Source organism: Mustela erminea, chromosome 4, assembly GCF_009829155.1.
Source record: "Mustela erminea isolate mMusErm1 chromosome 4, mMusErm1.Pri, whole genome shotgun sequence".
Taxonomy (NCBI): Eukaryota; Metazoa; Chordata; class Mammalia; order Carnivora; family Mustelidae; genus Mustela; species Mustela erminea.
Window position 1 is genome coordinate 58,143,079 of NC_045617.1, and position 15,284 is coordinate 58,158,362.

Consider the following 15,284-nt stretch of genomic DNA (forward strand, 5'->3'; position numbering starts at 1 on the left):
CTACCACCATTTTGACCTCAAACTTTCTAATTGATTAAGTTCTTTCAAGTGTATCTCTGAACTCACGCAAAAGACTCAGGGGGAAAAGCATCTCCTGATGGGAAGCGAAACTACCCCCTCAAGCAATAGCCCTGAGTCAGCAAGTCCCTGTGTGCTGATGATGGCTTGATCTTCACTGCCCACCTGCAGGTACACGCCCACCTTTGTCCCACATTTTCCTTATATAAAGCTGGAAAGACTTTTCAGCACTTTGGCGACAGTCTTGGAGATACTAGTCCACTGTCTTCCCTGATGTTGGCCTTGCTGAAATAAAGCCCTTTCTTCTCTCACCACCACTGGTCTCTCTGCCTTTGGATTTTGTCAGTGGCCCGTGGCTGAACTTAGTCTGTTTAGACCCTGGGCACCAGGGGCTCCTACACCTTTGGGCCCCAGGTACAAAATCACTGTGAATACTTGTTATAATCTATGTATACATTCCTTAGTTAACCTGTATCCCACAGATGAATACTTAAATTGTTCCTGAAATCTTATTTTAAAAAGGAATATGCAAGGGTTATCTTCTTATGTGGCATACTTTGCAAATTTTTAACTACCGCCTTAGCATAAATTTCCCAAAGGAGAATCCTTGGATCAGAAAATGAAAAAGGTTAATGTATCTAATACTTATTAACAAACTTTTCCTTAAAAGTTGGAAATCTGGACTTCCAGCAGCAGTGTATGAACTGACAAAATTCCTATATCCATACCAACAATATTCTTTTTAATGGATAAACACATCTTTCGCCACGGTTTTCATTTACTGTTTTTTTTTTATTTTCAATGAACACAAAATTTTTTTTTTGTTTATTAACCAAATACGGTAAAATTTATAAGTGTGTTCTTTATCTGCTTCCTTATCAGTTGGGATGAACTCTTTACACAGGAGAGATGAACTTTTGCCATATTGGTGAAAACAATGTTTCTACTTCAGGATTTAATTTTTGTTTCTTTATAACATATAGATATTAACAAACCTACAGTGATCAAACTCATAAATCAGTCTTGGGAGACTGTTTTCCTAGAATTTTTAAAGTTAGACTCTTGCCTTCTCCAAAGATTTGATAAATATTTTTTTGTATTTTTTCTGTTTGTCCATTCTTGCCTTGCTTTGTTTTTAAGAAAGGGAGGTTTTTTCCCTTTAGTTTTGATATAAGAGAGAGCTGAATTAATTATTAGATACATCTGGAATCTACTTTAGCATACAGTATATTAAATAAGGCTTAAATTATTTTCTAAAATATACAGTCATTCTGCAAATTAAGCACAATTCTAACAAAAATTCCAGCAGTTCTGTGTGTAACTTGACAAAACCATATATTCAAAAATCTGATTTTCAAATCAATACAGAAAAGGACCACAGTCAAAGCAGGTGGAAGGTTAAGCCCTACCTGATATTCAGTTGTATGACTTAGCTAATAATGAAGGATTAACTCAGTGTTTTATGGACCCACACATTCAAACAGACCAGTGGAAGAGAAGAGCCACAGTTCACAGGTGGCAGAGAAACCTGACCTTGGCACAGACTGCATTAAAGATCAATGAGGAGGAATTTACTGGCCAATAAATGATACTGGCAAAAGTGGACACCCATGGCTGGAGCAGGGAGATGATGGGGCAGAATCTGACCTCACATACCCTGGGAAAATTAATCTTGGTAGATTAAGGACCTGAATATGAAAACCAAAATTGTACAACTGTTAGTTGAAAATATAAAAAAAGAATCTTTGACTTCAGAGTACTAAAAATGCTCCAGAAACACAAAAATGGGAAGCCAATAACAGATCACTAATGTTTAAAAATTCTGAAAACAGCACCATTAATGAAGATGTTACAAGCCATAGACTAAGGGAGAGGGATTTGCAATGCACACTCTAAACAAGGAATCTGTAACCAAAATAATTTTTTAAACTCTAAAAATACCAACAGACAATCCACGAAAGAAGAAGCAAGCAAGAAAGAAACATAGAAAAAGGCTCAGTCACACAGGCCTCTGGGGAAATGCAAATGGAAATGAAATGCCCCATCTCTCTCTATAGTCACAGGTTCCCAAAGTAACCTCTGGGGAGCTCTGGGTACCCAGAAACCCTTCCAAGGGCTGTGGATGGCCAAATCATGATTATTGTAATAAGTGATTTGCCTTTTCGTGCTCATTCTTTCCCAAGTATAGGGTGTTTTTTAATCTTCTTTTAAACTTAATCCAATTAATTAACATAGAATGTATTATTGGTTTCAGAGATTGAGTTCAGTGATTCATCAGTCTTACAAAATACCCAGTGCTCATTACATCACGTGCCCTCCTTAATGTCCATCACCAGGTTCCCTTATTTCCCTACTCCCTTCCCCTCCCGCAATCCTCAGTGTGTTTCCTGTGATTAAGAGTCTCTTACAATTTGTCTCCCTCTGATTTCATCTTACTTTTCCCTCTCTTCCCCTATGATCCTCTGTTTTGTTTCTTAAATTCCATATATGAGTGAGATCATATGATAATTCTTTCTCTGATTGAGTTATTTCATAATACCTCTAGTTCTATTCCCATTGTTGCAAATGGCAAGATTTCTTTTTTTTTTTTTTTTTTGATGACTGAGTAGTACTATCCCATTGTATTTATATACCACATCTTCTTTATCCATTCATCTGTTGATGGACATCTAGGCTCTTTCCATAGTTTGGCTATTGTGGACAGTCTGCTATAAACATTGCGCGCACCCCTTCGGATCACTACATCTGTATCTTTGGGGTAAATACTCGTAGTGCAATTGCTGGGTCATTAGGGTAGCTCTATTTTGAACTTTTTGAGGAACCTCCATGCTGTTTTCCAGAATGGCTGCACCAGCTTGCATTCCCACCAACAGTGTAGGAAGGTTCCCCTTCCTCTGCATCCTCACCAGCATCTGTCACTTCGTGACTTGTTAATTTTAACCATTCTGACCGGAATGAGGTGGTATCTCATTGTGGTTTTGAGTGGTTTTTTAACTCAAGGCTACATGACATGTGATATCATAACACACCAAATGCAGAAGTGGATATAAAATCCAGATGTCCCTCTAATTTGGTAAAAACTAAAAAATTTTCAAAAATGGAAAGCAATGTCATGTTTCTAATTAAGTTTGGTTTTGTCTTAGAAAAACTAATTTCTAACATTATATTAATAAGAATATATTAGTTTTACTGACATAATGAATAGATTCATTATCACTATTTTAAATACATTAATAAATAATTCTTTAAATTTTTGTCTTATTTTTTAATTGGGTAAATATTTATAAACATAACTCACACAATGAAAGCTCTTAGAGGGTCCTCTACAATTTTTTTAAAAGTGTAAGGGGTCCTGAGAACACAATGTTGAAGTGCTGATAACTTGTACAACAATGACAGCCCTCCCATGGCTGGTGGAAGAAGGAACTGCAACAGTCTGTCTAGACAGGACCTAGTCAAGGAGAAGTTCTCCATATTCCCTGGCCCAGTAATTCTACCATTATATACCTTAAGAATAACTCACATATCACTCTTCCCCATGCTCACTTGTCACTTTCTTTATAGTTTCAAAAAACTCAAAACAACCTAAATATTCATTCATTGCTTCAAATCATCAAATACCTAGTAGAGGTCTACTGTGTGCAAGGCACTATTCTAGATGCTGCAGGGATGGGAGTGGGCAAGACAAAGAGCGCACCCTCACGGAGCCTGCATTCTGGTGGGGTGGAGGGACACAGGATATGAAGTAAACCCAATACAAGAAGATGGAGAGAGACAGGATGTATTTGAGATCTGGTGGACGGGATCAGGAAGGGCCTAGCTGAGGGGACATTTGAGAAGAGAACTGAATGAAGGGAGCATGTGAAACAAGCAGATCGCTGAAGGAAGGACATCTGAAGAAGAAGGAAGAAGAAATAGCAAGCACAGAGGCCATAAATGGAAACGTTCTCGGCATGTTAGAAATAGCAAGAAAATCAGTGTGTCTGAAGTAAAATAAACAAAGGGGAAAGTGGTAAGAAATGAGATTAGAGGGATGGACAGAGGGCAGATCATACCCAGTCTTCTGGACCACAATAAGACTTCAGCACTCAGTGTGGATGACGAAAGAGAGAACAAGATTGTGGTGAGCCAGGAGGGACACAATAAAACATATGTTTCGAAAGCGTGACTTAGCTGCTATCAGAATAGATTACAGAAGAGTGGAAAGGCAAGAACAGAATCGGGACAGTGAGAGGGGAGACTATTCCAGCAACAGAGACAAAAGATGAGGGCGTTCAAGACCATGGAAGCAGCTGGGATGAGACATGGGACTGATAACTTGCTGACAGATTTGATGTGCAATCCAGGAAAGAATCAAGGGTGACTTCAAGTGTATTGGCCTGAGAACTGGGTGAAAACCCTCTAAAGTTAAAAAGTGGCTAAAGCCACAGGACTGGTGAGCACACTAGACGAGTGAGTTTGGAGAACCGCTGTGAATCTGTGCCCTGGAGAACGACACATCAGGGACCATGCACAGACCAGAGCTGCAGGCACCAAAACGTATGCCGCTGAGAATGGCCCCGCATGGAGGAGAGAGGGAGGGGAGGTAAAGAGCCATGAGAAGATGTGATCCAAGGCAAGTGGAGGAAATGATCAAAGAAAGAAAGAAAGACAAATCGTCCATGGGATAGGAAGGAAACATGCACAGTCTGTGAGGACAGATATAGTAGGGAAACCCACTTATAGGGATTCACTGATGGGAAAAAGAAGATCTTGCTGGACAGAAAATGTTTTTGTCTTTTCAAAATGAGAAGTCATTAGTGGAGAGATGGGTAACAAGGGGCACTCAGAGAAAAGTACAGTAGGATTGCCTATCGGGGCTGAGCACCCGCTGAGGAGGGTCAGCAAGATGCTGGCTTCAAAAAACCTCAAAAAAACAATATGCCAAGTGAAAGAAACACTGTCTGAGAAATACCCAGAAGAGCAGACCCATGGAGACAGAGCACAGACTAGGGGTCACCACGCATGGGGGTAGAGCAGAATGGGGAAACACTGCTAAATGAGGAAGAGGTTTCACTGTGGAGTGATGGAAATAGTGTGGACCTAGACAGACACAGTACCTGCACAAAACTGTGAATGTACTAAATGCCACGGGAATGTTCACTTTAAAATGGTTTTCTTTTTTTAAACTTAATAAAAAGAAGAGGAAATGGAATTAGAACACTGTGGAGGAGGAGAGGGGACATACTGAAGTAAGTTTCAGGTCTCTTAGGGTTCCAGGGACAAGTATCTAATTAAGAATGAACTACCCACCTAATAGAAAGAAGGCCATAGTGACACTATACTTCTAAATGTGTATTAAAATTTTCTCTGTTCCTTTGTCATAACATTTCAAAATATAAGATAACCTATTGCTCTTTCATAAAATGCATCAAGTCTGTTCCCTGTAGGCATAGCGTTGAGCTTTGTTTGCAATGCAGTAGTACCCAAATGTTAATTCAAGTGCTTTGAATATAATCAACAGACCAATCAAGCCCCAGGTATTTTTGGGGCAAGGTACTGGGAAATACAAGTAAAATAGATGACAATCTTGGCTCTCACCAAGTTTGTGACCTCAAAGAGTTTTTTAAAAAATATTGTCGCTCATCACTTTTTCAGAACCCTCAGAAGAAACGGGGTTGGGGAGGACAGGACAAGTAAAAGGTGGAGGAGGAGGGGAGGGGAGGACAGAGGGTGAAGGAAGGAAAGGAGGGAGGCGTAGTTGAGGAATAAGAAGAAAGGGGAGGAAGAGAGAAGAGAGGGAGGAGAAAAAGAAGGGGGGAAGGAGAGGAAGAGGAGGACAGGGAAAATCAGCAGCAGCACCAGAGCTCGCACAGAGGAAGAGGAGAGTTCGGGTTTATCACACATGGGGGCTCACCTGGTGGCTCAACAGAGGCAGAACAAGGCAAGGAGGTTTCAAGATCCTGCAAGGCAGCGATGAGCAGTGACCACAGTGGCTACTGAGCGGTAGCCTGCCTGCTACTCCAGACAAGGAGAGAAGGAAATGAAAGAGCAAGAAAACGTTTCTGCAAAGGAAACAGTCAACAAAAAGAAGAGGCAACCCATGGAATGGGAGAAGATATTCGCAAATGACACTATAGACAAAGGACTGATATCCAAGATCTATAAGGAACTCCTCAAACTCAACACACACAGAACAGATAAGCATGTCAAAAAATGGGCAGAAGACATGAACAAACACTTCTCCAAAGAAGACATACAAATGGCTAACAGACACATGAAAAAATGTTCATCATCATTAGCCATCAGGGAGACTCAAATCAAAACCACATGGAGATACCCACCTTATACCAGTTAGAATGGCCAACATTAACAGTACAGGAAACAACAAGTGTTAGAGAGGATGTGGAGAAAGGGGAACCCTCTTACACTGTTGGTGGGAATGCAAGTTGGTGCAGCCACTTTGGAAAACAATGTGGAGATTCCTAAGAAATTAAAAATAGAGCTTCCCTATGACCCTGAAATTGCACTACTGGGTATTTACCCCAAAGATACAGATGTAGTGAAAAGAAGGGCCACCTGTACCCTAATGTTCATAGCAGCAATGGCCACAGTCACCAAACTGTGGAAAGAGCCAAGATGCCCTTCAACAGACGAATGGATAGAGAAGATATGGTCCATATATACAATGTAATATTATGCCTCCATCAGAAAGGATGAATATCCAACTTTTGAATCAACATGGACGGGACTGGAGGAGATTATGCTGAGTGAAGTAAGTCAAGCAGAGAGTCAATTATCATATGGGTTCCTTTACTTGTGGAGCATAAGGAATAACAAAGAGGACATTGGGAGATGGAGAGGAGAAGTGATTGTGGGGGAATTGGAGGGGGAGATGAAGCATGAGAGACTGTGGACTCTGAGAAACAAACTGAGGGTTTTGGGGAGGGGGGATTGGGTGAGCCTGGTGGTAGATATTAAGGAGGGCATGTATTGCATGGAGCACTGGGGTGGTTCATAAATCTTGGAGCACTGGGGTGGTGCATAAATCTTGGAACACTGAAAAAAAAGTTAAATTAAAAAAATTTTTTAAGATTTTATTTATTTACTTGACAGTGAGAGAGAGAGATCACAAGTAGATAGAGAGGCAGGCCCAGAGAGGGGGGTAGCAAGCTCCCCGCTGAGCAGAGAGCCCAATGAGGGGCTCCATCCCAGGACCCTGAGATCATGACCCGAGCCAAAGGCAGAGGCTTAACCCACTGAGCCACCCAGGCGCCCCTAAATTAATTTTTTTAAAAAATGAAAAAAAAAGAAAACTCTTCTTTCTTCCAGCATTTGTCCATAAAGACCTTCCCTGGGGTGAAGAACTCTTCTAAATCCCCATCTCCCACCTGGTTCCAAGGATATCCATCCAAATGTTTTATTTTCAGTCATGATCAGTGTCTAGTTAACACAACCCCAGAACATGTTAGCAGGTTATAGCTGATGCCCTGATAAACGGCACATTGCCAGAAGACTATCCCTTCACTCCCGACCTTGCAGAACCCCTTGCCTTCAGCGGCCTCTTTGGAGGAGGCCCAGATCCCACTCTAGGCCCAGGAAAGAGAGAAGTCTTAGCTACCATGAGGAGGAATACCTTGCACACACTGGGGGGTGAAATATGTCTGTGTTTTTTTTTTTTAAATCATTTCAAATAATTGAAAAGCAGAATAATAAATCACAATTGCAACATGTTTTTAAATAAGCTTTTCTAACTGACACATTATGCTTATCATCATAAAATTTTGCTACACTTATAAACATTTTTTGTGAAGAAGTAAACTGTATCTTACCAGCAATTCTTGTCTGAGACACAGAACAAGGTTCCTGGATGCGTTCCTTCAGTGTGCTAGGCACTTCTCTGCATATCTACAGCATCAGGCCAAACAAAGAGAAGAATACTATATAAATAAAGATGACTGTATTTTTGAAAGAGGAAGTGTTATTCTAAGTGATAGTTCTGCTGCTTTTCTTCCCCCTCAACGCCTGAGCTTCTGTCTCTACCTTCATATTCACTGCAGTATTCCCAGAGCCCACCCCCTCCACTGACATTACTCTGCAGAGTGCCAGCCAGTCCTTAGCTGTCCTAGTCCTGTGGAACACTGAATGCTCTTCCTCCCTCTCCCCGGGATACTGTGAATATTCTGCAATCCTGACTTTATGCCTCCCTCTCTGACTGATCTAAGCATCCTTTATCAGCTCATTCTCCTCTGCCCATCCATCAAATACTGACAATCTACAGAGTAGGTTTTTTGGTCTTCTTACCCTTGACCCTGGCTTCTCTCCCTGGGTCCTGGTTTCTAATGGTTTCATTTATCATATGGAGTCTTAAGAGTGTGAAGACTCCAAAAAAATACATCTTTAGCACAGCTCATTCTGTCAGCCGGATATTCAGACATGGCCAAATCTGAATTCATCATCCATTTCCCTGACACCGTCTTCACAAGGTTGTCTAATGACTCTCATTGATCTTTTCAGATCAGTTTTCCTGATCTGGATAGTAGTCTTTGCTCAGAGGAGTTCCTTGATATCCTGATGTCCTAAAGCTATCTATCTTTAGGATTGCTGCCTCCATTCTATTATGCAGCTATAGTGATCTTTCAAAATGTAACTTTCTTCTGCTTAAAACCCATCAGCAGCTGCCCACTGCGCTCAAGGTGGTGAACCATTCTCAAGATGGAGCTCAAATTCCTTGTGATGCACGGGAAGGCCACTAGGATCTGGTCTCTGCAAGCATCTTCCTTCCTCACCCTTCTACCTCACATTGAGCTACTTCCAGGACCCAAATGCACCATGCTCATTCTCAGTCTTCTCTAGACCCTTTCACTGGCTGCTGCTTCTCTCTGCAATGCCCCTTCCCCCATTCTTCATCTGATCCATACTTAATCATTCTTTATAAATTCACATGGATATGATGTCCTCCACAAAATCTTCCATGATTACCTCCCAAAGCCAGATAGGTTCTCTACCTTTATGTCCCTGAGAATGCCCCTATGTTATAATTGCTTGGTTACTTGTCTCACCCAAGATAAACTCTTCGGGTTAAAAGCAGTGTCATACTCTTTGGTGGATTCCTGGTTCTCAAAATGGTGCCTGGCATAAAGCAAGACTCCAGTCCAAAACTACTGAATGAATAAATGCATGAATGAATGAAATACCCCAGATTAGTATTTCCCAAAGTGCATGTGCATTTATCCAAATTCTCTGCACAATAAGCATTGTCCGATATTGGACACTTACAATTCACCTTACAATCTACGTGAAATCCTATGATAAAGGAAGTTTTAGCTTTGTCTAACATGGTGTTCCCAAATTAGCCAGGGTGCCCTATTCTACATAATGTCTACTGACATCCTTTAGGTTAAAAAAAGATGTGTGCTCTGATTAAATCAAGATGAGTCTGGCACATCTGACACAGGGCCAACATTTGTGGATAGGGGTATAACAGACAGAGAAGAGAAGATGAAGTCAGGGAGACAACAGGAAGCCAGAACATCAGGGGCCTAAGAAGTCACATTCAGGACTTCAGCCTTTCCTCTGAGTGAGATGGGAAACCATTAGCAGGCTTTGCTCAAAGGAGTTACTGGATCTGAATCATGTTTTAACAAATACTTTGACTGCTTGGACAAAGGGCAAAGGGAAGCAGGGACACCCATAAGGAGTCCATGGCAGTAATCAAGACAAGAGACGACAGTAGTTTAAAAACAAGTTAGTGGCAATGGGGATAGTGAAAAGCAGTCAAACTTAGGAAATTCTACAAAGCTGAAAAAGCTGAAAAAAATATACAGGGAATACCCAATGTGCCACCTAACATCAACAATTGTTAGAATTTTGCTGTATTTGCTTTATCATGTACCTAACCATCCATCAAACCATCCAGCAAATACATAATGTATTTGAATGAGAAGCCAATGATGATTCCAAGCTTTGGAGTTTTTTTTTTTTTTAATTAAAATATGATTCACCTAAGATTGAATCCAAAGGTTTTGGCCAAACAATAATGAGCCATTTACCAGCCTCCTACTGAGGTAGAAGTACAGTAAAGCACAGGGAGGAGGCGGAAATCAGGAGCTTGATTTTGGTTGTTTGAAATGCCTCATACACAGCCAAGGGGACATGCTGAACAGGGCATTGTACATGCAAGTCTAGAGTATGGAGAGAAGTCAAGGCCAGAGATGTACATGTGTGAGTCATTAGTAACAGTGACTCATCAAGCCAGTATTTCTCAGTTTGAGAGTCAAGATCAATAAAGCATCTGCTTCATTACATATAGAATGATGGCTATCATTTCAAGGGGATAAGAAGGGGAAAAAATGACTGAGAAGGGATCTATCCAAACCAGGGATAGAGCCATATCCAATGTCTCAGCCAGACCGCACACTCTAATATGGTATCTGCCAAGGCAAAAGAAATAGAAATCTATGACTTTATCTGCATTAAATCGTTTGAACTGCAAAAAAAGGTAATGGCACGAGGGAGAGGACCTTATTTTAGTCATAGTTGTAGCACATGCTATTACATTCCACCTGGAACATGCTAGACATATGAATAAATGAATAAATCATTAAAAATAAATAATTAAAAATCACAAATAAACCTACATATGTGAGAAGTCATATCTAACATCAGAGCGTTATTTTAACGCTCTTAATTGACAATTTTATAATTTTATATGGCATTTTATTGGCTTATTCTAACATATATTCATTATTTAATGTAGTATGTAACATATAAATCCCCAGATCAAAATATCCCACATAAAATAAAAAGTATTCTCTGAGGATATAGGTTTCTCTCCATGACAGATGAAAAAAATAATAATTACAAACATTAGTCAGCATTAGTAAAATGTGTCCAAATTTGGGTATATATGAAACCAAAAGTTACATGATCTCACTCCTTTGAAAACAAAATCAATAACCATGGAAAGTCATCACACTAATTCTTAATGTATACCTTATTCCATGTCGAATTTATAGTTCTTAAGCTTTCTGAAATTTTTTCTCTTTCATGTAAACTCAGACTTTTATCTGAAAGCATTTCCAATTCAGTTCTATTCAACCATTTGAGTTTTTCTGCTTGTACATCCATCTCCTGGGTCAAGTCCTAAAAGAGTCAGAATAGAGTTGCAGTTAGAAAGTTGTCATACTGGAAAAAGTTCAAGAACTGTATCAGAAATCTCTTTGGGAAATATTCTTATGAATGTGGACTTCTACTGTCTTTAACTTTACTTGGAAAATAAACTTGTAAGAAGCCTGAACTTACGTTAACAAACTGGAACTGGAACTTAAGTTAACAAACTGTAACTGAAAACAAACACATACTTGCAGCGTGCATTTGTATGAATTTGCCCTCTGGTCCCTCCCCTGACCCCATTCTCTTAACAGGTTCATATTATATCATATTTACACTGATATTTTAACACACTGTTCTTAGATAATGAAAATAATATCCATTCTAATCAAAGGCAAAAAAAAGAATGCAACAACAGGAACACTTTATGCACCCATCTCTACCTTGTATCTACCTACCCTAATATACTGTCCCACTCTTTGTAACTGACCCCAAATTGTTTACAAAATGGGATAATCCGGGGCGCCTGGGTGGCTCAGTGGGTTAAGCCTCTGCCTTCAGCTCAGGTCATGATCTCAGGGTCCTGGGATCGAGCCCCATATCGGGTTCTCTGCTCAGTGGGGAGCCTGCCTTCCTCCCTCTCTCTCTGCCTACTTCTGATCTCTGTCTGTTAAATAAATAAATAAAATCTTTTAAAAAAATGGGATATCCCAAGAAAAGTATGGAAATTTTTAGATAAAACAGGAAGAAGTTTGCTAAGTATTTGTCACATTTTGAAAACAAAACTTAGTCATTGTTTGCCACATATTTTCATCATTATTATACATTTTTATACATTATTATACATTATATATTATACATTATTATACATTGCCTCAATCTTTTTAGTAAAAATATGAGCACATTAATCTTACTGTTCTGCAACCAGTATTTTAATTCTTAACACAAAAAATACAAAATTTATAGATATAAAAATATATGGATATTTGGATACATTTACATATACTCATCATTATGTATTTTTATATATTGTACACCTACACAACTATAGACAATTCTTGTTGGTTGTGGATCAACAAAGGAAATTTGATTAGTAAAAGCATGATGCTAAGCCTGAAGTAAGCTGAGGTGAGTTACTGTTGAGTCATTTAGAGTTTTCTTGTAAAACTCAATTTTAAGCCTAGTAATCAGTAATTATAAAAGCAAAGAATTATACTTCACAGTACTACTATATTCTAAAATGACAAAGTCTATTTAAAATATTCTAAGAATCTTCGGTCTAATACTTGAAACTACATAATTTACCACTTTTCTGTGAGTTAAACCTTACCTCTGCAAGAATGAAATTATAGCTGCTCTTGAAAAACAAAATTCCTCTTGAAAGTTTACCACATTTACCACAAACTTTCTTACCCTGTTCTTCAGTCATGCAATATCTTATTTTTAGTGTAAATGTTCATGCACCAAAAAGCACGGACAAATACAGAAACAAATAAACCACTTACTGTTAATTCTTGCAGGTTTTCTTCCAGCTCAGTGGTTGATCTCTTTTGCAAAACATTCTCGGCCTTTGTTAACCAACAGAAAATATCATCTAGTCTTTTCCTATATTCCATTACCTGCTTACTTTCTCCTTTTAGCCTAAAAGAATATATTATTGAAAAACATTGACAAAAATTATCCAGTCAGGCAGAACATTATATATTTGCTTTGAATATCACAACTAAATACACCACATAGTAAAAAAAATCCTAGTAATTATTTTAATATATATTTTAAATGAGTGTTAATACTAACATATACTTTCTGCAATACCAAAGTTTATTTTTTGATAATATGAGAATAAAAATTCTACCTTCATTAAATTCAAAAACATTGAAACTATATACATTATCTTCTCTCATCATGAAAAATTCTACCGAAATTTAATATAAAAGATTTTTTTTAAGCTAGAGACCATTGTAAAACATAATGGAAGTTAAAAAAAAAAGAAAGAAAGAAAAATGTCTTTATCTCAAAAAATAAGGAAAAACACATAATTCTCTTTGAGTAGTGGATGGAGATAAAAAGTCATCATTATATGACATATTATTCACATTAGGTGGCAACTATTACTCTACTTTATTCATAGGAAAGAAAGAATAAGAACAGGGCAAGAGACTAAGAATGGAAAATTTTTACTAGTATTAGGAAAGACTAAGAAAAAAATGAAGATTTGGTTAGCTCGTTAAAATAAGTATTATATTTGAATATAGCACCAAGTTATAAAAAAAGATCTAGAAAAAACAAAGCAAAAATTGTAAAGGATATAAGGAAACAAATAGTCATATGAATATAAAAAAGGAACTGCCTTAATTAGATCTTTTAAATGTTATAAGAATAACATTTATAAGTATATAAACCATCTGTCAGAAGATGAGAATATGACTGGAACTCATATGATGAACAAGATTATGTATTTTTCAGAGAGGGTTTGAAAGCTATTTACAGTTTGGTGGTGGTATCGTTATTTTTATAGTTGTGGCCATTAGCTCCTAGTTTAAAAATTGAATGCATTTTTTTAATGACTTGCATCATGCCATCCTGAAAAAAAATTTATGCTTTTATGGCTATGACTTTTTAATCACAAAAAACCCTAACATATGATGCAATATATAAATATAATCAAATGCTAAAGAAATATTTGTATATTTAACAGAGAGCAATACTTAGAGAGTATTCTAATGTTAAAAATGAATGAAAATCACTACAAAATCACAAGCTCACATTTTTAAGCATTCATCAAAAGAGAACACTGCTTCAAGATTAAAATCAATCAAGCAAGCAAGCAACGGTACTAAGTGTTAAAGACTGACAATACCAAAACAGGTAATTTACCCTCTATATCGAAGACTCATAAACTTAAGTAACAACTTTGTAAGCACCCCAATAGTAATAGAACTATAAACCTTGTATTTTTTTAAAAAAGTTGGAATTTGTATTTTCAATGTTGCATAATCATGACTAACAATATTTTGAAAATATATCTATGAAGGAAACTAACATCAAAGCGTTTTCAAGAAGACATATTTGAGTCACACAAAATCTTCATCCGCAAACCAGCTAAATATAATCCACATTTTAAATGTTATCACTAAGAGTAAAAACAAGTTATAAATTTATGTTCAAACAGGAGATAACAATTGCTCATTAAGGAATAACAGCATGAGTTGATGAACTGTGCAAAAATTTAACTACAGGCACTCAATATAAAAACAAATTAAAGTGTGTGCTATTCCTCAATGACTCTGATAACAGTACACATACAAGCTCTTAAAATTGCAAGATGGCCCCAATTTAAGATAGGTTACCACCTGAAATGAAGTTAAACATAAATTTATGAAAATAAATATTGCTTTAGTTAAAATATAAGATGTTGGAGAAGCAATTCATTATTCTTATCTCATCCCCAAGATGAGTAAAATATGTATTAGCTTCACCTTGTTAGTCCCAGGAGCAATAATTACCACATTCCACAGAGATCCATTTGAAAATCTTTAGAAGAATTTCTGCTATTATTGTTAAAACCATGCCAGCAGGTACATCTTTTTCCTTAAGAAGACCTGGGAGCTAGATGATTCTCAAGCTAGAAGGACTCTCCATGCAAACTCATTAGCATGCCACATAAAGTCCGATGGGACCTCAGCTTCCAATCCCGTCCCTGGTCCCCTGAACCGCCCTCACGCCATGTAACTTTGCAGGTCTCTCACCTGGCCATGCTACTTCATGCCTCCCACCTTTGCCTGTTCTACTCTTTTCCCCAGAAGGCCCTCCCTAGGATGACTTTATGGGAAATTGTTACAAGTGCTTCAAAACTCAGTTTTAGGATTCTTCCCGTGGGATGCTTAAATTCCACATCCCATCACCCCTGCCTCTGTGATGACACCGTATCTTCCTAGTGATGTTCTCTTTAATCACACCATATCCTTTGTCCCTTTAAACATTTTCTTCATCTTAGTCTCCGAGTTCCTAAGTCACACTTAAACCCCCCAAGGCTAAACACACAGCTCAATTAATACTGATAAAATCAACTGGCAAAATTCAGCAATAACATGCTTAGAGAGTAAGTTTTAGTTTAACTTTAGTATTGTAAGAACTAGATATTTTGAGTGTTTACTATGAATAGTCTGGGAATA

General features: G+C 38.0%; 1 protein-coding gene across 6 annotated transcripts in view; it reads right to left on the minus strand.

Moving 5' to 3' along the window:
* Nucleotides 1–15,284, minus strand: part of UTRN (utrophin) — a 504,882-nt gene that overhangs the window by 259,066 nt on the left and 230,532 nt on the right. For all 6 annotated transcript variants that reach the window (XM_032338010.1, XM_032338009.1, XM_032338007.1 and 3 more), the window contains 3 exons: nucleotides 12,615–12,750; nucleotides 10,993–11,142; nucleotides 7,830–7,905 (listed from right to left, as the gene is read on the minus strand). In XM_032338010.1, coding sequence (XP_032193901.1) covers nucleotides 7,830–7,905; nucleotides 10,993–11,142; nucleotides 12,615–12,750 — 362 coding nt within the window. The remainder of the gene's footprint in view (nucleotides 1–7,829; nucleotides 7,906–10,992; nucleotides 11,143–12,614; nucleotides 12,751–15,284) is intronic.